The sequence below is a fragment of the Aulonocara stuartgranti genome, assembly GCF_965226115.1.
Source record: "Aulonocara stuartgranti genome assembly, chromosome: 7".
Classification (NCBI taxonomy): Eukaryota; Metazoa; Chordata; class Actinopteri; order Cichliformes; family Cichlidae; genus Aulonocara; species Aulonocara stuartgranti.
The window spans coordinates 64,898,713-64,924,782 of record NC_138945.1 but is presented as its reverse complement, the minus strand read 5'-3'; the positions used below and the strand labels follow the sequence as shown (position 1 = coordinate 64,924,782).

The 26,070-nt window shown below is 42.8% G+C and overlaps 1 protein-coding gene across 2 annotated transcripts in view; it reads right to left on the bottom strand.

The window, feature by feature from the left end:
* The window catches only part of mob2a (MOB kinase activator 2a), a 55,763-nt gene extending 30,805 nt beyond the window's left edge, over nt 1–24,958 (bottom strand). Inside the window, exon 1 of one of the 2 annotated variants that reach the window (XM_082540013.1) lies at nt 24,260–24,958. In XM_082540013.1, coding sequence (XP_082396139.1) covers nt 24,260–24,276 — 17 coding nt within the window. In that variant the 5' untranslated portion in view covers nt 24,277–24,958. Of the gene's footprint in view, nt 1–1,805; nt 2,613–24,259 lie in introns of those variants that run through there. The other variant, XM_082540010.1, reaches the window with a different exon arrangement.
* Nucleotides 24,959–26,070: the final 1,112 nt, after the last annotated feature.

The window sequence follows — 26,070 nt, the reverse complement described above, 5'->3', positions numbered from 1 at the left end:
CACAGGATTAACTGAGCATAACGAAGGCAGCCTATGCCAGTGAATACTGACGCTTCAATGTCAAAGAGACCGAATCCACTCTGCTGTTTAGTGAAAACAAATCACTGCAGCCTGCCAAGAAAAAGACTGAGATAGCAGAGCCAGGAGACAGTCACCTTCAGAAGATGGCAGTTATGTAACCGCAGCGAAGGGGGGCTTTGCTCTTTTTCTGCCGTTGAGTTCTCAAAGAAGCTCTGAACTGTGAGATGAATGTGGAAAAAAAACAAAAAACAAACGAACAAAAAAAGCCAGCAGTGATTGTAGACTCTCTCGCCTAACCTATTCTTACCCTGCTGCGCACAAGTTTTTGAGATGCAAGATGACAAAGAAGCACCGCAGCAGCAATGACGTCAGCTCTCCTCCTCCTCATCTTCTTCCTTCTGCTCCCTGGAGAAGTGCTAACAGGAGCTTCAGCTTTAAGGCCTCCTCTGTCATAGCTTAATTATTCCTCTCTCTCTCTCACCTGCATCCACACAGATGTGAAAGTATATGTGGAGCATGACTACATCACACACACACTTCCTAAGTGAAAAAAAGAAAGAGGTTGAGCGCGTATGCAGTGATAATATCACTCGCATTTTCAACCGCGTGATGAAATGAGTGTTGGCACTCGTTAGCCCCCTTTGTTTCCAAGCACCTGAGAGTCAGGATGTGGTGGGGGTGTGTGTGTGTGTGTGTGTAAAGCACAGCGGAAAGTCCTACATCTTATAACAAGCCAAAGGGGAAAAGGAGTGCCAAGGGGAAAGGGGAAGAAATGAAACTGCCATTGAATCAACTGTCACTTTCAACAATGTGACCAGCTTCTTGTGGGTCTCCATCTGCGTGTGTTTTTGCCAAATAAGTCAAGCCAACCATAAAATCAAGACATCCGGAGTAACGGTTGCACGGGCTGTGCATGACTCATTTGGAGGAAAGCAGAAAAAACTTTTTTGTACAAACGTGTGACTTGGACTGATAACGATGAGGAGAGAGAAAGAGACAAAGTGAACCGATGAGCAGTGGAAAGACCTGACTCGTGATTGGTTTTGAAACACTGGTATATGAATGAAGGCTGTTGCAACCATGCAAAGGCAAGGTCGGTTGGGGAGGGGGGGGGCAGAGGTACATCATTCATGCCGCTACATACAAAGTTGCTAGGTGATGTAACCTCAAGAAAGGGTATTCCTGGGAAGGGGAAAGCGAGGGGAGGATAAAGAAGGGAGAGAGGGACAAAACACAGTTTCCCTAAGTGAGAAGAGGGAAAACAAAAGAAAGAGCCCAACCCCTAAAAAAGCGAGACCAACAGGTTTTTCTCCCCATCCAGCTACAGAAACTTGAATTACACATGGGTACCACGCTGGTGAAAGGGCACCAACGGTTAAACGAGCTGACACACTAAAGGATTTAACAGCCGTCTGATCAACCAATGCTTTTAAGGTAATCAACTCTGAGGCTGTCATTAAAATGGCAAACTCACTCAAATTGTGTAAGTGCATTATAAATAAATACAAAGTTTCCTCTAATGTCCACGCCAGCAGAGACCAAGCCTTCAAAGACTCAAGCTGCAGCTAATGCCACAGCAATATCGCTGATGTTGCAGTAGAAAAGTAGCCAAACTCTCCGTTAGCAACATGAAGCGTTACTCTAGAACATTACAGAGATGCCATAAAGAGACCTCGGAGCACTACGAGAGAACGTGAACTGATTTAGGAGCTCAGGATATGACAACACGTCTCCCCCCGCGCTCCATACAGACACACGCTGGCAGCACTGCTCCGCACTCTTACCTATTTAACGTATAGGACCCGTTCCTTTTGAATCTCATCCTGGATGACAGGAAGCGGATAAAGAAATCCAGAATTGATGGTGTTTCTTTCTTATTGTCGCAGCTCGAAACAAACGAACAGCGCCGCGTCTCCCTCCGGACCGCTGCAGAACAAACAAACGCCTTTTTCTCGTTTTTTTGTTGCAGACCTCTCCCTCTCTCCTCCACAACTGTTTCTTTCTACCGTTCCTCTCCCCAGTCCTCCACCCCGTCGCCTCCTTCTTTTCTTCCTCCTCCTACTCCTTTGGTTCCCGACTCGATTTAGTTTCCGTGCATGGGGCAGGGTTAACGAGTCTTCATGCCGCAGGAGTTGCGATTAGAACAAAGCCAGACCTCGTACCGGTGACATGTGGTCGGTGTAAGTTGGAAAAAATCTAGTGATATTAACACGAAGTCTGGTTGAGACTGCTCGGCTTTGTGTCCACAGCCTCGCTGACGCAAACCACCGCGCTTTACTCCAAAAGAGAGGAAAGCAATGTAACTTGAATCCTTTCAATATTACCACATCTACATCCCTTCCTCAGGCTCCACTCGGCGGCATAAAACCGATATAAAAGTGACCCCTAAACACAATAAAACATTAAAAAACAAAACAAAAAAGGTCCCTTTATGGAGAATGATGATCGAAGCGAGTCAGTTTTCTTCTCTCCACACAGGGTCCCGCGGAGGATCTCATGTTTCAACCGCGTTTCCTATCAGCGGAGCTAAAAATACGCATTTATATTCCTCCATATAGGCTGAACGCAAACCAGACGCCACCACCCCAACACGGATCTTGTCAGCGCCTGAAGGGTGAGACAGATTTGACGCTAAGAATAGGGCTGAGGATCCATTAATGCCATTTAAATCCAAAGTAGTCCTTCCAGGTGTATCTGTGGCTTTCTAACGCGCATATAGTCACTTTACATTAAACTCCAGGAGCACTATTCGGCTCTTTTGTTACTGGCATATAAACACTGGATTAAGATTTTAACAGGATGTGGTTTAATAAAGAAAAACTACGGTAATCACAGCTGATCACATGGTTGGTTTGTAATGATAAAAAGGGGGTGGGTGGGTATGCCTATTAATCCCCATCTACTATACCAAGGAACTCTTGACCGTGCATTAGGTACAGATGAGCACAATGATCAATCCTGACTTGCTAGTGAGTAATAGCCACATTTTTTCCCAGCACCTTCCTTAGAAATGATAATGAAATGAGTTGGAGGATAATTTAAGCGGACATAAAGGTGAGACTGGATCCCCTCAAGCTAGGCCCATGTGTGTCTGTTTCCATCCGGGGGGGGGGGGCTCTTTCACCTGGCAGATAATCTTCACACCACCTGATAATCTGTGTACACCGACTACAACCAAAGATAAAGCAAAGCTGTTGTTTTGTCAAGCTTGGCTTTTTAATGGATTTGTTAAAAAAAAAAAAAAAAAAAAAAAAAAAAAACTGTTTGGAGGAGTTGGAGAGGAGAAAAGAGGGCAAGAATGGAGCTAAAATTTGGTAGACAGCCAGACCACAGAAAGCGAAGAGGAGATGTGGTTTTCTTATACGGCTGAGTAAGCTTTGAGAAGGGGAAGATGACATGCAATGAAGGCTCAAAATCCAGGACAGCATTGTGTGTTGCAGTAACGGCAAATTAGGGTTTTAGAAATGTTACATTTGCTCTAAATTCTCCAACAGCAGCTTAATTACAGGGAAAGCCCAGCTAATCTAGGAGGATATGGTTTAAAGAATCCTGAGTTACTTGGTTAATAATTTCTCTAATAGCAAAATAAAAGATCTCATTACGTTTTGCGCACGTGTCCTGAGGGATTAGAAGCACAAAATAATGAATCCAGGCATGCGGTTAAGTTTAAAAGTAATCCAACTTATTCCGCATTACATCATATATAAGTGCAAAAGTGCAGTGTGGCATTTGTGTGCGTGTTTCCTCTGCTGCCGCAAAATACTCGGGACTGGTTTCATAGCTCCAAGTTGTTTATTACAATAAGAGCAGCTTGGCACCAAAAGTGCTGATCAATGGCACTGCTGTAGCTGCTCCATCAGTCACTGCAGAGTTGCACAACAGCAGCTGGAGGTAGAGAAGAGGAGGAGGAAGACAACAGGAGGCAGGAGTATGAGGGAGAATATCAACAGCAAGAAAACGTGACTTTTAAAAGGTGTGGGGCAGTGAACGCTGCAGACCACGGAGGCACAATTAGCATGGGTTTTATTGATGCTCCTCCTATTCAGTCTTCCTGCTTCCTGCACCTCAACTATCCCTGATTTATTGCTCTGTTTGCAGCCCCTTCATTAAGTTAATTTGAGCTTTCTTCTTTTGCAATTCTTATGCTGATTCCTCCATTTCCTCCACCTGGCATCACTTCTCTCCATCCAGCCCATCCCTCCCTACACTCTTATTCTTGTTGTGCAACAATGTGGTGAACTGTAAGTGCATCTCCTTGCATACTAATGAGGATAAAAGTTGCCAGCCAAACAGCAATGCCTTTACTCTCTCCCTCTCTTTTTTTTTCCTGTCTAAAAGATGAAGCTTCTGAGGGCACAGAGGTTAAAATAAAATACCCATAAACCTTCTCTGTTCATTTCTCTGCCTCGTTTTTAATGACAGGGAAGCTTCCAGAAAGCGGTCATCATTGGCTGGTGTGTGGCTGTGGAATAGCCCTGCCCCCTTCAACCCTCGCTCCTGCTCTGAAGCTTTCCAGGAATACTCTGGTGGACCGCAATGCACAAACACACACAGACACACACACAGTATATCAAGGCTCCAGGAACCTGAGTGCATGTATAAGAAGAGAGGCCAGCTTTAGAGTCTCCAAGTTTCCCAGCACTGACAGAGGTGATACTGACAGAAACCACACAACTCCCTACTTCAGTGCCAAAAAAGTCTTACGAAACCACTACCATGTTTGGATTATGCAATTTAATGTACATAGGGTTTTGCTGCCAAGAACCAAACACATGCTGTTTTTCTTTCCAACACAAGTGGGCACACTCCAAAAATGTTTACGCACACAAAAACAGCACAGCAGAGGTATATGTGAGCTGGGGCCGAGCCAAGCGGTGTGGTATGAAAGAGCCTATATATACACAGCCAGGCTGGGTGACGCCAGGAGGCGGTCGGTCTTTCTGTGTGTGTCTGTCTTTCACATCGTGGCCTGAAACAGAAGCAAGAGAACTGCTTGTCCACCTTTTTGGGCTTCTGCCACCAGGATGGGTAGCACCACAAAGCCTGTGAAGATAGATTCACGAGGGGCAGATGTGACACAGTAAATTAAAAGACAGTGGTGATTTTATTTTCTCAGGATGGTGGGACTTTGGTGCCACCTGCTGTTAAAAAGAAATAATGTACTGCTCAAGCGAAAGTAAACGCTTTCTCATTATTCCTGTGGCACGCATGAGCTGAGAAACAGTCATGAGAGAAAGACAGCAGGAAGGGGAGGAAAGCTGCAGGAAGAGGTGCGGGCCGCCGCTGATGTCCTGACGACTGGTATGCTGTCTGGTATTGCTGGCATGTGAATAAAGGCTTTGAATTAGAGATAAAGGGAAAAAGAGAAGACAGATGACGGAGGAAGGCTATGTCAAGAAGATCCGGGCTCTCAGTGTCATGGTATTGCTGATATGTGAAAGGCAGGACGTTATGACATGAATGACAGGAGCCAATGAGAAGCAAGGACTCTGCAGAAGACGTTTGCAGGTTAAAAAAAATGGTTACACACTGATGGGAATAAACTACAGATGAGAGGACACAATGAGGACTTGAACCGCCCACTTTGTGTGTGTGTTTTAGGGGAAAAACAGAGCATGCCTCAGCACAAATAAGAACAGAACTAGTGATCCCAATCAGCCTCAGGCTGGTGGTGTACTGGTATCACTGGTTTAAAACTGCAGCTGCTTGGTACAGTCATGTGATACTGGACTGCATCGAGCCTGGTGCACACTGGGAAGGCCTGCAAGCCATGATTATGCAACAACAAGATCTGATTTCATGCCCACTGGATCTCTCCTCTCCTTCCGTTATCTCAACTCGTACTTTATCTACATTTATCCTGCAACCAGAGTATCTTCATCGCTTTTCTCAGTCTTCAACACACATGAGACTGAGCATATTCCACCATCTCTTGGAAAATAGTGACCTTATATGACCTGCTAAAAATCAATGATTAAGCAAATGAAGTTACCCAACTCCTAGCAGGTAATCATTTTTTATCCACAGACATGTTCCTTTCTGGTGAAAAGTCATGTAACCTGTAGATGTGCTGCCCTCTTGTGGCATTAAAAAATACCTTAAAACCACATTCTATGGACATCACTATAAGTTCTTAGTCTTTTCTCTTAGAAAAGAGAGCCACAGCTGTGCTTTACTTCCTATGATTGTAGAAAGAGAAAAATGGAGCCTGGCCAACTGGTCGGACCAGCTAAGGATGGTCTAGACGATAACAGATATAGAGGAGCATGAACTCAAGCTGTAACATCTGAACTTGAAGACAAAACATAAACGTCCTTGTTAGAGGGTTCTTTCACTCACATTTAAATAACATTCAAGGCTATTTTTACTTATCTCACATTTTACATCACAAAAAGAGGCAGTCATCTGTGCAGTCAACTCGCACGCCATACCTTTCCAGACCACACATACTGGTGTGGCTGTTAAATCTGGGACCGGATCAATGCAGGACTCCATCAGAGGCTCACAATATGTGAGTGAGTGTGTTTTTGTTTTTTTTAATTAAAAAAAAACATTTTAAGATTACAGTGGCAAAAACATCCTTTAAAAGTTTTTCTGCACTAAAGATTTAAAATGGATTAAAAACGTGGAAAATCTATACTACAGTACACATATAGTTTTTTTAGTTATTTTTATACTTTATTGCAACATTGATTAGTTTTATTTATTTATTTTTATTGACAGCAGGCTCTATATGAATGCTCTAATTGTTGCCGTTATGGCCTCTTGTCCCCTTATTAATTTCACTGCAATACTGAACTTCATAATTTTCATTCTCTACTTAAAACATAATGCACAGCAACTGCATCACTAAGCTTCATGCAAACATTTTGTGTACATCACGCTGGTTTGTACAGTGTTAACTATTGGACAGTGACCCTTTGTGACCAAACACTGAGCTGTGTAATACGAATGAGGCTGTGTGTAACTTAGACTCAAATTCCAGAAATAATTTATTCAACCGCGGGGTTGTGTGAAAATGCCACAGAAAGTGTTTGCTGAGCAAATGGAGCATCTCTAGTTTAGCCCCAAACAGCTCTATGCTAATGCCGAAAAACTCCTTCCCCAGGAAACTGAGCCCGACACTGGAAACCCACTGAAACACTGACAGTGCTGAAGTATGTAGCCCACACCTGACAGTGGTTATGCAACAGCTGGCATGTTCAGCAGTGTGTTTGTATGAAGACTAGCATTGTCCAGGTTGCAGCTACTGTGCAGTCTGTGGAGACCAGTGACCAAACGCCTCTGTGCAAACTGCTCACCTTTTAGCTGTTGGGCAATTGTGGCTCACGAGTTGGCAGTTTGTCTTGTAATCAGAAGGTTGCCGGTTTGAGCCCCGGCTCAGACAGTCTCAGTCGTTGTGTCCTTGGGCAAGACACTTCACCCGTTGCCTACTGGTGGTGGTCAGAGGGCCCGGTGGCGCCAGTGTCCGGCAGCCTCGCCTCTGTCAGTGCGCCCCAGGGCAGCTGTGGCTACAATGTAGCTGCCATCACCAGTGTGTGAATGTGTGTGTGAATGGGTGGATGACTGAACGTGTAAAGCGCTATACAAATACAGGCCATTTACCATTCAGAAATTATATTCTGATAGATAACTCCAATAAACCAGCACCAGTGAAGGGTTCGCTGTAATGTAAGGCTAGACAAAGTAATAAAGCAAGGTCATCTGCTCCGAGCAACACAGAAGAGCCACAATGAAGAATTTATGTCTGTTATTAAAGTTTTTCGGGCAGCTAGTGCAAAGATGTTGTTTAAAGACACAAATTCCACTTGTGATAATCGTCACGTTCATGAATTGTATGTATTATTTTCTGGTCTTTCTTGTTTATTAGCACTCAGGCATGAAATGCAGCTGCACAGACGGAACTGACAGTGACAAGTTGACTAAGACGAGGAGACAGAAAGATGGAAAGAAAGGCACGTGCGGTTAGAGACGCCGCTCACGTTTCTGCGTTATGATAAACGCAAAGGAGCGACAGATGCCCAGCCGGGGCCCACGTGAGGGAAGCAGCTCTTCCTGTGTTTGTGCATCTCGCTGTTTGCTTTCCCTTTTGCACAACAAGTGACGAGATTTCCTGCAAGCTCCTGTTCCAGACTCCCAGCACAGGCAGAGAGGCAGAACAATGAGGAGGAAGAGAGAGCCGGGCAGTGCAGGAGATAATGGAGGAACACACACACGCACAGGTCATGTGCAAACACAGGCAAAGATTGAGGTGTACGTGAGGACACACACCCTGAATCAAACAAGCACACATGCAGGCAGTGTGGATAACTACAATGAGGCCAAATACAACATGAAAAAGGAGAAGCAAAGGGACCAAAAAAAGAAAGAAAACAACACAGGGAAATTGCAACATAAAGGCCCAGAACCTTATCAAAATCAAGACTGCAGATTTAATTTCATTCAGTCAGCACTAACATTTCCTTCTGAAGCACGGTCTAGTTTAGTCAGTGCAGTAGCTTCCACGTCATCAAGGTTACTCGGTGAGGTGAAATCCCCAGCGGTTGTGAGAAATGTCCCATCTGTGCATACAGTACATGGCCCTGAGCGACACATGAACTCACCAGAGCGCACCAAACCCCTGACCTACACTTCATCTACAAGTAGAAACGGATGTGGGGAATGCGTCTTACTCTTTTATTCCCCACACAAAAAACAAATGTTCAACCTGACACACTGACACCAAGGTTAAGACGAGAAACAGCTTACAGAGCGGATGTCCAGCACACAAGTGCTGCGACGCATATAGCCTCTTCCAGAGCCATAGATAGCGCTTTTCTATTTCTATCTGCTGCTTCTGTCAAATCCCAGCATTTTAAGTAGTCGGGAAGCTCTCAGTGTGCATTGAATGCGCTGCTGATGAACAGGAGCAATCATTTTGTGTTAGTTTAGACCTCAGAGGTCAAAATACTTTAATTTTTCGCATTTTTCTCGCTCCCTGAAGCAAATAAACCCTTACAGCCTGCGCCATGGAAACAAACAATTTGTGTCCATTACGCCTGTGCCTTTACATGATGAAAAATAAAAATAAAACAAAGGTTCCACCTCGTGATACCAATGATATAGCGATGCCATGTGTTTACATTCCCAAGCGAGCACAACAATGACACAAGCCCAGACATGTCTAAGAGTGAGCAGCAGCAGGTCAGCCTTGAATAATGATTCTATACCTGGAAAAAAGCAAGCTACTTCAACAGCACACAAGTGTTAACACTAACTGTGACTCAATCTAGCATCGCTGGGGTGCTCGTTAGTTGCGCTCCGTATGACAGGAAGAGCAATGGTGGATGGGAAGCCAGTGATGTGGTTACAAGCTGCTAAAGCAGAGTTTTAAGACTGTATCCCCCACTCCTCGCGTTTCTGCAGCTTATGATTGCAACTTGCCAAATATGGTAACTTGTGGCTTCAAAGAAATAACAAAGATAGCCAAATTGCTAATACTGAGGCCCTAAAATGTCCAAAATCAATGACATGTTTAAGAATTATTATCTTCAAATCCTTTATTACCTCATATTTCTATTACAGCTGGGTACAAAATAATTCATTATACAGTAGGGCTGCTCAATTAATCGAATTTTAATCACGATTACGATCTGGGCTTTCAACGATCATTGCAAATGACTGAGCCGATTATTAGCCCCTCCCTCATGCTTTACTCTCGCGCTGCTCCGTGTGGCAAATCGAGCGCACTTCTCTGCATCTCGAACACGTGTCACAACAATTAAGAGGACCCGAGGGAAGCTCGGAAAGCTAAGCAGAAGTTATTTCGAGAGGAGAGTGACTGCCGTTGGTTGAAAAGAGAGGTAAAAAAAACTTCAGTGGTGTGGAAACATTATGGGTTCGCGGAGTCAGAACTGGGCTCAATTAGACATAGTGTGTAAACTTTGCTATGGTGTCATAGCTGCACCACAGAGCAACACTGCAAAGTTCACTAAACATAGATGTTTACATTTTTCATTTATTTTTTATATTGCAAACATTTGCACTGTTATCAGTATTTGCACACTATTTTATATTATTTTTTAAAGTCATTATCCAATACATTGTTATTGTTAACCCTTTAAATCCCTGTAGAACCTGAACCGCGTAAGCTAGCGCAATAATTAGTTTTGCATATGAAACCAGAGGAGTTGTACTTACATCTGATGCCATCAGCTTGTCCTCGGTCACGGTTTCCTTCCACATAAAGCTTTGCAAAAATTGCATAAAAAGCGCTTGCAGGAACAAAAACATAATATTCCAGAAACAGCTTTGCCGATCAGATCAGCTGTTCCTAACACTTCCCACAATGAAAACGATGGAAACGCAAACTATCGCATGTCCGCCATTTCCTGTCTGAAACCGGAAGTAATGTCATTTTCGCGGAAAATGTAGTTCTTTACTTGTAGGCCTTAAAAGCCTATACTGGTCATGTTTGACTTTTCTGAATAGTTTCTGTGATGCTTAGAACTCGAATTGCACTGCTGGAAATAGTTAATTTTGATGCACCTGCTGTTTTCTTTGCAAATTTGCATCATAGGATTGTTTTTTGTTTTTCCTGCAGTATATAAAAATTGCTGTATCTCCAAAATAAAACTATGAACTATGAATGTAATTACTATGGACTTAATGCATACATATTATTAAAATATGGGCTATAACAGTTGTATTGATGTATAGCAACTTGAAATGCTCCCAAAAATGGCACTACAGCATGTAAAAAAAAAATATATAAGCTCTGGCGGACTTGGTTCTATGGTAGGTCTTAAAGGGTTAAATAAATATCGTCAAATAATCGAGATCTCAATTTCAGTGAAAATAATTGTGATTATCATTTTTGCCATAATCGAGCAGCCCTATTATACAGTGCTATCACAACGGGTTGTTTTTGTCAGTACTTCTCAATATCTGTAACTGAAAGACAGAAAAAAATAGCCTAAAAAAGGCATAATGCAGAAATGATGCATTTAGTTCCTTCAACCTCCTGTCAGAATGTGTCGTTTCATTACTATTCAATTTCAATAATGAACTCAATAGCACTCTGATTTACTTTGCCCCCCACTGCTTCCTAGTGCTAATTAGTTAATTTATTAATAAATGTCTGGTTTTGTAAATAACATGTGGTGTAAATTTTCCATGGTGCAAGCCATTTACCACCTCCCCCACTGCTGCGTCAAACGTATTTTACCAGCATTTTAAACACAAGAAGTTTTAACATGTGATAGATATACCATTGATTTATATGTGACCAAGCCTGCATGCAAGAAAAGCAGCACTGTCACTGTCACTGGTTGCATAATGATTTAAAAATGCAGAGAACGTCATTAATCACTTCTCAAACAGGCAGCTACTGGTATTGGTGCTTTACAAAGACATGGCATACTCATGGGGAGGAAGTGTGGCTGAAGAAGATAAAGAGTAGCGCAGAAGGAATGAGGGAGAATAAAGAGTATACAAGAGAGAGGAGTTCGGGAGTCACTGGCTCGCGTCACAGATCTCCCTCCATCACTCTTTATGTAGGCTAATCTCTTCCATCTCACCTCCCTGAGCCGACTGGCTCACTTAGCCTCTTTTAACCAGCTAACGGATGGTAATAAATCACTCCTCTCACCTCTAATCTCTCGTAGCCTGCTCTGCTCCGCACACTCCCCCTGATATATGACTCAGTCCACCTCGACTCCTAGTGCGAGGCAGTTACTGATGGAAGTAGGGGTTAGACAGCAACCAGAAAATCAGAAAGTGTGGATGACGGATGAGACCAGAAGCAAGAAGAAGAAAGAACAGACTCACATCTCCTGTTTTTCTGCTTTACTTATTTTGAACTTTAAGCCTTTTGTTCAATATTTTCTCATCTAGACCTTTGTCACATATTAGGGAATAGTATTTTAAGAGTTTCACATCTGTGGCAAAATATTTTTGGAAGTTTGTAAAATTTGCATTTAATCAAACTATGCAATTAAAAATAACTTTTTATAGGCAGGGAAAAAGGTTACGTTGTAGCCTCCCATATTGGAAGTTTTAAAATGTTAAATCTGGTGTCGACAGATGAAGTCGGAGCATGGCTTCCTGGATTAAACTGTGGCAAAGTGAGCTGCTCCTGAACCCCCTGTGCCTCATAATACCCTGTATTCACAGCCAGTCTTCTGCACAGCAAACTTGTAACCTAGCTCCCTGTGCTAACAAGCTGTTGGCTCAGTGTTGTCATTTATCACCCAGCTCAGAGACCACCTGGGATTAGAAAGGCTTTAAGAAAGGTCATGTTTAACAGGTCAACCGTTAACAAACACTAGAGAAGATGAAGATTAGTGTTGTGACACGGTATGCAAGACCACGGGCATGACTATGTTATAATGAAGTGCAATGTTGTGTGTGTGCGAAGAGCATGGACAGAGCACGTTCCCCAGTGTGGTTCTCTGCAAACACTCAGATGATCAGACTTATCCGTGTTTACACTAAACACCGCCTCAAGGGTCAAATACTTTGTTGTGTGCCTTGTGTTTCTTGTATTTTGTCCAGCTTTGAGCTTTTCAGCCCTGCTCCTGGGAGGCCGTGTCAGCAGCTTCCACAGAGTGACCCCAACCCTGCAGCGGAAATTGGACGACCCCGAACACCAGCTCCCTCTCCGTTATCTCCCTTTGCCTTCATTCCAAGTCAAACTCTTCCCTCAAAAACATCTCCCTCCTCCTCCACATCCTTTTTTTAGATTCAAGCTAACAAGTTCACAGCCTCACACACTCATGTTTGGCACCCTGTCCACAACACAATTAGGTTTGTAGATGCAGGCATGTCGATTGTCCTACAGGAAAAAGAAGGGAATCCTGTGGAGATACACATTATAAACCAGTTTAATGAAATCTGGAAATCTAAACTGCTGCTACTGATATTTTCCATACTGATAGGTGGGGAAGGATGATACTGGTTGTGGGTGGATGTTTTGCATGTACTACCCTGTGTCATCCCACATCAGAGCATGAGTCTTCTCCCCTCCCTCCATCTCTGTCAGTGTGACATTTGATTTCTGACTCACAAGTTAAAGATATGTACAGGCCATATGGGCAGATCAAAGCTGTCAGTTACACATAGCAAATATATGGCTGCTGGTGTTGGCCTGTCACAGTCTCCCTCTAATCTTACACACTGTCTCGCCACTGTTAATTTCTCACCCCAACTGCTTCAATGTGTGCTGTATGAATGTTAATGCACAGACATGCACACATATAAAAAGAGCAAAAAGCTCTGACTGAAGTTTTGTTTCTTCACTGATGCCAGCAACTAAAACTTTGCCAACTAACCTGAAAAAATAAATTAAAACAAATCTTTGTAGTCACAGTTTCTATTACAGGTCACATGCAGTAAAGTCCATTTTTCATCTAGACAATTGTATCATTTCATTTCCTGGTACTTGAACTGTTGAAAAATTGTCCAGTGTTTACTGATAAGTTACATTTCCTTTACTCGTTTATTAAAATGTGACACTTTTATGATCTGAGCGAGCCACCAAGCGGGACAGACAAATGGAACAAGGCGCCAAACTGTTTCCAGTTAACATCTGAGTTTAAAGAAATCAGTTCTGGGAAAAGTCCAAGACACCAATTACAAATTAAGCCTTTGCACACCATTTGGTTGAGAGGCACATGACATCATCTTTTATTTCCTGTCCAAACTACCAAACAGGAAGGTTTTTTTGTTTTTTTGTAAAGACAAAGGGAAAAAAACAAGAAAAGTTAAGATTAGCTTTCTCACTTCCTTCTCCATTTAGGGCAGCTTTATATTCACATCTGCCATGTTCCTATGAGATCTCACATTAGTATCAACACATGACTTCCCTTTCTGTTTTTGTGATTTATTGTCCCACCACAAATGGTAAATAGTAAATGTAACCCATGTAATCCCACTTGGTATCCGTGGCACTGGAAACATCCACATCCTTCCTGTGCCAGGCACCAATGTGCACATACACAAGAACACACATCCGCATTCACCTTTACAGCCAGTGGGAGTGGACGGGCCACTGATTAAAGGGGGATAAAAAACAAATAGTGGGATGCTGAGGAAAGACGAAAGTGTTGGAGAAAAAACATGTGGCAGCAGAGGAGTACAGCCTTGAGATGATTCCCTGAGGCGGGCATGTGTGCTTTGGAGAAAGAGGGAGAGAGAGAGAGAGCGCGAGTGAGTGTGTTTACTCGGCTTACCCTGCCTGATGCAACACGGAGATCTCTAATCCAATTATAGTTCAAACCAGCCTAGCGGTCTAGCTTCAGCCACCAAGGACAAACCTAGCTAGCTTACATCAACGCCAGTAGCCCACCGGCTCTGTACAGATTTAGCAGCTAACTGCTCAGCTGAAACCTCGCCCGAGGGTGCCGACCACATAAAAAATAAATAAAAATCAGCCAGAATTAAATCCTTCCTCCTCCAAGACAAATGAAACCTGATTAGCTGAATGAGACTCTAGAGTTCTGCTGCAGAAACACTCAAATCTTGGTCTTCACAGTTTTGGGAATCAAAGCAGGAGGTTAAGGATCCACAGGAGAAATACTATGCATTTGGACTCCTCAGTCCTTCTGGTGCATTTTTCCCCATTTCTGACCTGCACAGAGTTCCAAACTGCATTTCTCCTTCTGTCATTTGCAGCCTGGCCCCTGCTGTTAAATCTCCTTCTTCGTCCTCTATTTAAGAGCTCTGCTGTTTCTAATCTACCTCCCTGCCCCACGTTGCCGCTTCCCATTTATCTGAATATCTCAACCTATTGCCTAGGCGTCTCTATCGCATTCCTCCTTCCCTCACTTTACAAAAAAAAAAAGTCTCATGCTGTTCTCCTCCTTATCATCTACCTCTGTCTTCCTTTTCCTCTGGTGTATTTAATTCATATTTCCTTAGGTAGCACATCTCAACTCTTATTAGCCAGATCTTGGAAATTATATTGTTAATCTTTTTGGTTTCTTATCTAGCTATTCAACTTCTGGAAAGACTCAGCCGGTTTTGTTTCAGATGATAACTATGTATGTCAGGTTTCCTGTGCCATATCTAACAGAGCATTCTGCAAGACTACATTCCTCAGTTTGGCCATGACCTCAGGAAACACTTTACTCGTGACTTTATGGCTTCAGTTGGTAGATTCAAGTCTTACCGAATAAAACAAAGCCAATTCTGGTCCCCACTGCAATCAAAAATACCAATAAACCAGGGAATGCTACAAGACAGACCTGCTCTAAAGCATACTATTCTATGAGTATACAACAGCCTTTGGTTTCTCAGACAGATATAACCCTCGTTAGAGGCGCCCGCTTTCAAAAAGACAAGGCAGTCATGGCCAAAACACTCATCTCAAAGATTCACAAGTCACTAGGTGACATTGCAGTGGGGCTACATCCATCTCGTATATATAGTTTATGGCATTGAACAAGTGGACATGTATCAGTAGCTCAAGTTCTCTGAGGCTTATTAATAGATTCAGAACTTCTCTGTGACTCAGTAGTGTAATGAGACTTGTACGCTCACACAGAAAATGTGCGTGCCTATTGAAATTGTGGCACTTTAATTAGTTTATGAACAAAACGGTCATATGATTAATCTCTGACATTCTAATTTAGAAAAACAGAATTATATTTAACCCAATAAACAGAAAAGAAACATATAGAGAGAAATAATATATCTTCTTAAATAAGAAAGATGTCATTAAATGCATCTTATAGCCAAACTTGCAGCAGAACTGTTCTTTGCGGCATTCAGTGTGGGTGGATAGCAACAACAACAACAACTACTAAAAATCTGCTGCAGGATGTTCAACTTATCTTAGATGATCTTAAGACAGTTGTAGCCAACAGCGGCCCATGACTGCGATGCTCTCTGACAGAACAGTAGCTGCTCCGAGGCCTGTGGCAGGCAGTTCAGCTACAAGAAGAGCGAGTCAAGTTTGGGATCTGCATACTGAAGTCAGCTCTGTAATTAAGCATGTGAGAGGAAAATGTCCTGATGTGACCAATACCAAGAGGTGGAAGGGGTGAGAGTGAGAGAGCAGCTGATCAGCTATGACGGTTCCTGCCTGCTGCCAGTGTTTTTCCTCGTCTCCCTCTCTCCATTTGTTGGCAGCGCCAGTGGTGTGTGCTGGGCAGAGCTGCCCAGAGCGTTATGGAAGAGTAAACACAGTCGCAGCGTGGTGCCACTCCCCTGCCAAGTGAAACAGAGGCAAAACACACACATACATGCACACAAACACACACACAACCATGCCAGAAGCTGAACAGTGCAGCCCAGCTGAGAACATCTCCACATTCAAAGCAGCAACAAATTCATTTTACAGACTGTAAACACATCGAAACATATGGCCTCTTAAACCAGTGTAATATGCTGGTTAAATGTTACCAACCAGTGTAGTTGACACTGTGAAACACAGTCTGTTCAAGCTTTTGAACAGGTCAGAACCCATGTGAGTGGGTGGAGAAGCTTCACATGCGCATCCAGCTCCAGGTACTCAGAGCTGGGTTTCATTTGCAGCCTCTCAATCTATCGCAGTATTTAGTTGCAGTGCACTCAGAGCATGCACTGCCCTGAGGCTTTTGAAAGCTCATCTTCACTCAAATATATTGGCAAAAAGGGGAGAAGAAAAACAAAGCCTACCACACTTAGCAAGAGTTTCCATCTCAAGTGCTCATGAAAGTGCTTAATACAACCATGCATGCATTTGGATTCTTCATTATCCACTTCATCCACTTATGCATATTCAGTGAAAGGCAAACTGCAGAGTCATCCTGGTATCAGATTCATTCATTCACTTTCAATAGTGCCTTTATATCACCCTGAATGATGCACACTGATATCCTGGAACACTAAGATACAGAAACCTCATTTAAGATTTAATTGGACACCAACTGGTTTAGGATGGTTCTCAAAAATGATCGCCCACAATTTTAACCAATGTGAAAATGATCATCTTATAAGTGCAGAACACCTGCATCTCTACGACCACTGTTAATCCTGCATGCTCTAGGTGTCAGCTTTCTGTGAAACTTGATGTCATTGACAACTCTGAACTATAACAGCTCGACTCTGATGGTGTGTCTGAGGAATAGGAGGGACCTGGCACCGCTGTCGCAAAATAATGGTACAGCCTTGAAGAAGGGAGCCGATATCAGAGGCAAGATGAGGACTTGTTTGTTTTGACTCTGCCCCTCCAGCTCTGCTTTGCCCTTACACTGTTTTCCTTTCTCTTTCCCCACACGAGGCAAGCCCACAAAAAAAAAGCAACAACAAAAAAAAAAAAGCATGATAGCGCTTGTACAACATTACTCAGCATCTAGGCATTCCTCCTACCCCTCCACTAGCTTTTATTAGTTTAAAACATTTCTCAAAAACATTACCAAGGCTGCGTTGCTCTATGTGGCTGCACAGTCCAGCTCAGGCAGCAGTCAAGCACGAAAACGTCTCTGCATGTCAGTGTCCAGAGAGCAAGCGCGAGTAAGGGGGGAGGGAGGGAGTAGAAGACAGAGTGTGTTAAAGGGTTGAAAGTGACTACAGAGTCCTTTGTGGGGAGTAAACAAACCTCAGAAACGGAGGCACATCATGGTAGAATAACCTCAAGCCTGACGTTGAACCCCGGGAATGGGCCCTCGCGTCACTAAAGCAGCGCAGAATTAATGTGAGGCGCATAAAACAATTATTGGAAAACTAGAAATTAGTACTGATTAATATTAAATATTGATATAATAATCTGATGCAATTCACAGGCAATCTGGTGCTTGGGAAACAAAGTTCCCACCCTGAGTAAGCAGCTTGTTTAATCACCTTTAATAGCGATATCTTGAAGCAATCACTTTTTTGTATGTCGTTATTAACGCTCTCATATTGCTCACTGAAGCTCCAATAACATTTCAATCATTGCAATGCCTTGATTCTTTTCGTTTCAGCCATTCTACAGTAGATCTGCAGCTGTGCTTGGGGTCCTCATCGTATTTCATGACCTAGCTTTAGCTGGTGGACTTTATAGTTCGGTATATAGAGGAACTCAGTCTTGCAAAACAAGCCCATACCATCACCTCTCCACCACCATGCTTGACAGTTGCTTTGAGGCATTTGTGCTGATATGTTGAGTTTAGTTTTTGCCTAATATGAGCATTATGGCCACACATCTCCACTTTGTTCTAATCTGTCCAAAAGACACTGTTCCTGAATCTTGTGGTTGTGGTTCAGGTCCAGCTTGCATATGCATGACTTGCCAGGATGCTCTTTTTAGAGAGGCCACCCTTCTAAAATAAAAGCTATACTAGTTCAGTCCTTATAATTTAACATTTAACCTGGTAACTGAGGCCTGTCAAGTCTCACAGGTATGTCACTTGAGATTTTTCTCTGAACATCGCTTGGTCTGACCTTGGGGTAAAAGATGGTCACATTCACTGAGAGAATTTGATTAGCAGTACCTCTTAGTTCGGGAAGGCAGTAAGAGAGTACTTGGCTTTTTCCAGATTTGTGTGAAAACTATTTTTCACATGACTGTTACTGGCATTTTAACATTTGTGTTTTCAGTTTTTTTTTTTTTGCTTTTACATATAAACACTTGGAAAGTTAGACTCCTAAAGACCGGGACATTCAGATCTCCTGTGCAAGCTCTAGGACAGATTAGTTCTAAACTGACCAAATTACCAGAAACTCAGAAACATTTCTTATTAAACCATAAACATACAGTCACAGGATGTTGGTTTTCAACTGACATTAACCATGGTGTCATTTGTGCTCCATGTTAGGAGCTGCGGAGAAACTACGTGTCAGGATACAGGATTTACAACAAACACGGGCGTAATGTGTTAAACACTAAAGCAGATTTAGCTACGTTACGTGGTCTTAAAAACCTTGGCTTGGGTTGCCGTGGGTGTGCAGTAGTAAAGCAACTTCAGTGCCAGACACGTTACATTGATTCTTAATAGAGCAAGGCTCTTACATGCTGTCTGCAGAGAGCCAACAGAAGCTCTTGTTTGATTTATGTATCGCACAGTAAACAGCTTCACAGACAGACGTTAAGAACTTCTGGGAACTGACGCTTACCTCTCTCAGGTTAGACCTAGTAAGCAAACGGTGTACAAAAGGAACAGCACACATGATTCAAAACCTGACACTAGACAGCAAAGACTCAATACTAGGAACTCAGTGACAGGGTTGTTAGTTTCCACCCTTAAAAGCAGGTGACTGCATTAAGATGATGTCTGCTCATCTGTCGCAGTCTATTATCAGAACTGCATCTGTGGTGCAAGCAGCGGAAGCAGCCACCTGGGCTGAGAACGTGCGCATGTGTTTTTACATGTGTATGCCTGCACCGCGGCAGAGATGGAAATAAGGCGGTGAGGTTACTTGAGGACAGGGTTGAAGTGCACAAAATCCCCATTGGGAAGATACACACAGAGCAAGTGGAAAGCGTAAAAAGGGATATTAGTCAAACATGCAGGCTAAGAATGAAAGTACTGACACCGTACCAAGATATTCTACCACAAGGTTTTGTAAGCGTCGGTTCGTGACCACATGAACAGGTCAGGTGATACGCACACAGAGTTAAGAGATTTAACACTGAACATGTTGCATGTTTTCTAAAATACACACATTTTTTTTTGTTCTTAACGGTGTATTTGCAGACAAACTAGAAACGTTTTAAAACATAGGAGTCTGCTGTATAAGGACTAACACATGGCGACTGGTTTATTCTACATGTTTGAACTTCCGTTATATTGTAACTGACGCTCAAATTAAGACATGACTTCATTTAAACTGATGAAATCTTGCAGCCGATTTAGCTACAATAGTTTTATGCAAACCATCCCCCCGCCCAAGAAACTAATATTTGATAAAGAAAACTAAAGTTTCATACCTATATATACACAAACACAATATACAGGAAAATAAAATTAAAATAAATATTTTTTTTTTTTTTTTTTTTAAGTCCCTCCTGGATATACAGTCATCCAAATTACTGCTACTCTATTAATATAATCCAACACTGCAACAGAAACGTATTCCCGGCCACTAAAATGATTAGGCTTAGAAACTGACACATGTGCCCACCTCTTCAATCCCCCCACTCACTACTTTTAAACCTAAAAAGCAGCATGGACTCATGAGAAACTGTGCATTCAGGCCATAGGTGAAAAAATTATTAAGAAATTGCATTATCACACTAAAAAAAAAAAAAAACAACAAAAAAAGAAAAACCTACTAAGAGACACAGAAAGACACCTCTTATTTTGGAAATGACCCACAGTGGCAAGCGAGCTTTACAAATAGACAGACGTTTACCACTGCTGACAACGTCCAACCTATAAGTAGTTCATGTGAATTCCCCTTCTCGATCTACCATCATCTGACAGTGTCACTCTCTTTTTACATTTTAAACAGTTTTAAAAAGATAGTAACTAAACCATTTCAATCTGACTCAAGTCACACCTGAAGTTTGACATTTTTCAGTACAATGCCACAAGAAGCACCATAACACCTTATTCTGATGATAGGAAGGTAAATAGCTTAATCGTGTTAGAGCTTAACATCTTCCTACAAGAAATGTGGCTAAAAACATCACAGAGGGTGAAGTCATAACAGAAATCAGGAACTGTACAGGAAGCTTGTTCAGACTTTGCCGAAACCGTTTTAGACGTCAGTTTGACTTTATGGTCATTTTGGCTGTTAGGCAGCATTCACACAGATTCAGCCTTCAGTGCTCCTGCTTCTCACGAGTGCTGATCTGTTGTTTTGCTCATGTTTGAAGTTTAGACAAGTTTGACTTTGTAATGCCAGCAAAGGCGTCAGCCAATCAAGTCGCATTTATTCAAATCCTCCAGACTGCGTCATAAAAATATCCTTAGAGTGCGAGGTGGGTGCGGTGCGGTATCAAAATTTAGGAAAAGTCAGACTGAAGCTTGGCTGCCATGCCTTGTGATCATTGGTTATTGTTGCTATGATGACTGTGCCAGCAAAGCATCTGTGTGAATCCTGCCTTAGTGCTGTTATATTTATACTGCATCGCACGTTATACACTAAATAGCAGAAAGACATTACTTTATATAATCAATTTTCTCGTTCAAATACTTTTATATGAACCTGACGAAATTTGAGATCTATAAAATAAAAAGACACAAAAAGCCAGAACCTATCACATGACTTGCATTACTCCCATAGTGCTGGATATTGATACACTACCCATATACCTAGCCAAAGGTGATACGGTGCCTTTTTAAGTGTACAAGTCTGACTCTTGCTCAGATCGGGCAGCCTGAAGCAGTGCTCCACTTAGACGCTGTACTTTCCATTCGCTCGCTCTTCGTTCAGCATTACCAAGCCATCACTCAAAAGCAAGGGGATTAAACATCTGTCAAAGCCTACCCATTTCACCCAGCAGCAAAAGACACATTTAGGCGTCGCACATCTCTCCAGTGATTTAACATCCTGTCTGACTCTGAATAGGGACAGATGAGGTCATTCAGCTCTGAAATAATGCGCTCCGTCTAAAATATCACAGTACACAGATAGAGTGCAGCTAGTTAACAAACAGATTTAGGCTAAAAAGTGGTACGTGTATGTATCACCATACCAAGAGGTGGTAGCCTCAGCTAAAACCAGTGGTTGGTTCTTGTGAGTATGTCTCCCACCATAATATGTTGTTGTCTCTAGATCTCCTCCTTTATTCACCATTACAACCACTCACAGGCTTCTCATCTGTCTCCATTTGATTCCCTGCAGAGCTTCATCTTTCCTATGAACTACACTCTCCCTTCCCCCACCTTATAATTTCTTTTAACTATCCCACAATCAACCATTTTATCAAAAGCAACCTTATCACCTTCCACCCTCCCCATTATCTGGTTAATTAACGAAAAAAAAAAAAGGAGGTATCGCTTATTCCTTTATCTCTTTTGATCATCCTGTTTTTTCCTCCTCTCTCCAAATCAGCCACTCTTTTTCACTAGATCTTCTTCTTCCATCATCCTTATGCTCACACTCTCAATTCATTCTTCCATTGGTCTTGGCAGGGGTGTCCTTCACCCCAGGTTTGTATTCAGAGTGATTACACGCTTGGTTAATTCATGGACTCCATACTGTTGATGACGCACACTGGACACGTTCCTGCTGGCCTCCAATGCATTTAGATCACAAACGCTCAACTTAACTGCATATTTGCACTCTATCCAAAGAGCTCCTTTAACATGCAGGTAAACACATACTCTCAACATGACCAAATGCCATCACTGGATATTAGGCATGACCTTCTATCACAAAGCCAATCTGCTTTGTTGTTGTTTTTTAATACACAAAAATGTATTAAATAGAACCAACTACAACTTTTCTCAGCTGGAGAACACGGACTACACCAAATACATTCAGTAACATCCACAGACAGGCAGAGGTCTTTTCTTTTATATGTAGGCCTTTACTTTCCTCATTTCTTCTAAAACCAAGCTACATCAGATCGCTGTGCAAAATAGTTCAGGTCTGAAAGCACCGTCTGGGCAAAAAATGATTATTTCATGGCTTTGGGGGGAAAAAGGGAAGAGAAATTAAGGACCTATAAAAAAAAGAATTATAACAGAGAGCTGATGTTATTTAAGACAAGTTACTGCAAGAACCAGTTAGTGAAACCAGGAAAACCAGTGTCATAGGGAGGGGAAAAACAAGTTAAACAATGACTACAAGAAACCCGTGTCTACCAAAGCAGTCAAATGCTCTTTATGCAAAGCAGACCATGCATGGAAAACCTGCATAAAATATCAAACAGGCCACTCAGGAGCAAATGTGTTATTTACCAATACTGCCTGATGTCTAACAAGCAACCCGGTTTTCTTTGTTGTTTTTTTAAGTTACTGGAAAGCGTGCCTGGGCACAATTGATAAAGCCTGAGATTATGACTTATGAGCAGACTGTCTTGGACAACAAGTTAACTGTCTTTACAGAGCTAACAGTCAGCCTACATCGAGCTCAGGGAACAGACTTGCAGCATTGTTATCTACCAGAAAAAACCGAGCAGACATGTAGAAACTCCCCTAAGAACGGGCCTCCACCCTTCCTCATCCCTGATGTGCTTTTAAAGTGCTGCAGCAAGCCAACAATGATAAACTGTAAGCAAAAGCAATAACCTGATCAATGTTTAAGTCCGAGCCATTTGTGTATATGATGACACCGAGTTTTTATTTCACATTTCAGGTTTGGATTTCAACTTGCAAACGCACCTTGGAGTGCAACGTCTCTGACGCCCTACTTTGATTGGAGACAAACGAGACCAGACAATCCAGTGTCTTAAGAGTTTGCATAGCAAATCCGAAGTCTACAACAATGCTCTGGGCTGTCAGGGTTTGGAAAGTTACTCCGTCGCTTCCACTGATTTCAAATGTTAAGCCCGAGCACACCGATCGTGGCTTTGAACTTTGGTTGTATAGCAGGTATCGTCACCGAGGCTGATAAATGCAGTCCCTATCACGAGCTTTCACTCAAAACTCATGACTTGTGCAGCCTCGAGCTAAAAATAACGCAGCTTACACAGCATCACCAACCTCTGTCAGGTGTCAACCGCTACACCAAGGCAGAAAACTGCGCGCTTCACTTCGCTGACAAAAACATACACGCTGTGCTTCAAGATGTGCACGGTGCACACACATTCTCCATCGGTGAGCTTTCTCTCTGACACCAGAACCTCTGCTGTGCCTCAAAGGTTGCACATTAGATAAGTTAGCACGACTGCTAGCAGCGGTTCCCCTCCGTCAAAGCGACCAGCGCACCTTGCGCTGGGAAATAAGGGAAACCGCTCATAGCCGCGTTAGCAGCGCTGACAAGCCGCTAACCTAAAGTCCATCACCTCAGCGATGAGGTCACCGTCCAGTAAACTGCCATGTATAGCAATATTATCACGACCTACTCCGGGAGCTGCCATCCTTGGCTAGTAATCTGCGGCCCGAAGAGATGCCGAAAAATACCACCTGGCCCTGGGTAACGCTATCATGAGGCCGGTTAACCGTTGCCAGCTTTGCTAGCCTCGTCGGAGCGAAGCTAAGCTAAGCAACACGCCAACCGTTTACACACAGATTAAAGCGAGAATTTAACACTGTTGAACACGACAGTGCACCTGCATAACGCCGACTCCAGTGGTATCAGCTGCAGAGAAGTGAATTTGCAGGCAGCATCAGAAAGACTGCGCAGCTGACCTGTCATATAAGAGAGGATGCTATAGCTATGCAAGTTAGCTGTCTGTACTCACCCCATTAACCAATCCATGGTGCTGTTTGTGGCTAGCTTAGCTAATGTTAGCTGGCAGGGGATAAATCCACCAGGAGCTGGAGGCAACCCCCTAGTTTATCCAGCCACCACCCTCGCTACACTAGCTGACTGGCCCCCCGAGTCCTGTTGCTCTTTCCCCACGGGGCCCGCGTCTCTCCCAGTCGATGGATCCCGGCCGGTCAAACGCAAACGCCGCTTGAACTTCAAGCGATTGTTCTTGTTTTGATCCCCCAGTTAGCTCGGATCATGAAGCGGCAGGAACACAGTCGGATCAGTCTGTTAGCTGGTAGCGGGACTGAAGCATTGAGTGACTTTGAGCACGAAGGCGAGGAGAGCGGCAGTTCGAGTCTGTCTTGCGTCGCGGTGTGTTCAGTGTTCAGTAGCGCTGCGTTAGACTTGCCCACGGGGATGTCGCTGGTCAGACCGGTAACCTCTGTCATGAAGCCTTGTATGGCCACTGCGCTGCCAGCCTGAACCTTCACTGGAGCTGCTGCTTTCTGAACGAGGTCTAAATCGGAGTCCGGAAGTAAACACAGACCCGACCCACTCTGTCTCTTGTGCGTAAAATGCGTGTGAGCGCAGATGCAATGGGATATGTAGTTGAAGAATTAAAAATAATGGGGGTAAAACCGGTAGGTTTGGCGTGATCACGCTACGAAGACAAATCCAACACCAAACACCTTCACGCGCTAATAGAACGATTACCTATGGCAAGCCGTTAGAGCCATAATTACCGTCCAGTGGATGCGGAGCTTAGCGGGCTTGGGCGTTATAACACAAAGTCAAGACACTTGCCATCTTATTCTAGGTTAGTGACTCCCAGTTGGATGATTCATGTCAAGTCAGCGTGGGCCTTCTGCTCAACCATTTCCGATTTTGTTTTTTCATTTATTCAACTGTAATTCTGGATTGAGCAAAGATGACAAGCCAAACAATTAAAAACAACATTACAGAACAAAATTGTGGACTTTCCAGATGGTACTCTAATTATAAGTGAGAAAATAATTAAGTTAAATATATGCACCTCTTTAAAGGGAAAATTGCTATACTTACCTACAAAAAATATAATTAGATCAAAATTAAGTTCTCAGTTATTGTGAGACAACCATTTGTAAATACCTTCAAAAGTATTTGTTACACAAAATACATTTAAATAGCTCTATATAAATATAACTATGCATCAAATTTCACGACAACTATTATGTATATCCAAACTTTGGAACATAGAATTTTTGGTCAAGCAGGTTTAAGATGAAATGACTCAGCTTGGAAATGAAGATCCTTTGTCATGAAACTGGATTACCAAGCATGCAGCTGCCAGCAGGTCAACAAAAGTAGGTTGGGTATTATTACAACCAATAATGCTATTCGTTGGTGTTATCATACCTGAATGCTTAAACCTAGGTTTAGGTGCTTTTTTCTTTTACAAGAATCAGTCTTATCATTTATCTGTGGTCAGATATTTATCCAGCATTAGATAACTCAGAAAAGTCTATGGGGAAATATTTCTGTCCGTACTGTTTTATTGTTATAACACACATAAGAAGAGCTCTTCTTATAAATGCTGCTGGAGGCCATACATCTCAATAGGAATACATGCTAACCTTTCACTGTGAACCTGTCCAGCCAGGCAGCTACAGTAATGAGCAGTGTATCACTGGCTATGGTCTTAGCTATAAAGCTCTGTTAGCTCTCTGAAACAGATTGTCCTCCCACAGGAGAAACTGTGTTTTATGTCTATAGTGATATTTCAGTTGTTAGCACTCTAAAGACCCGAAGTCTAAAAAAAAA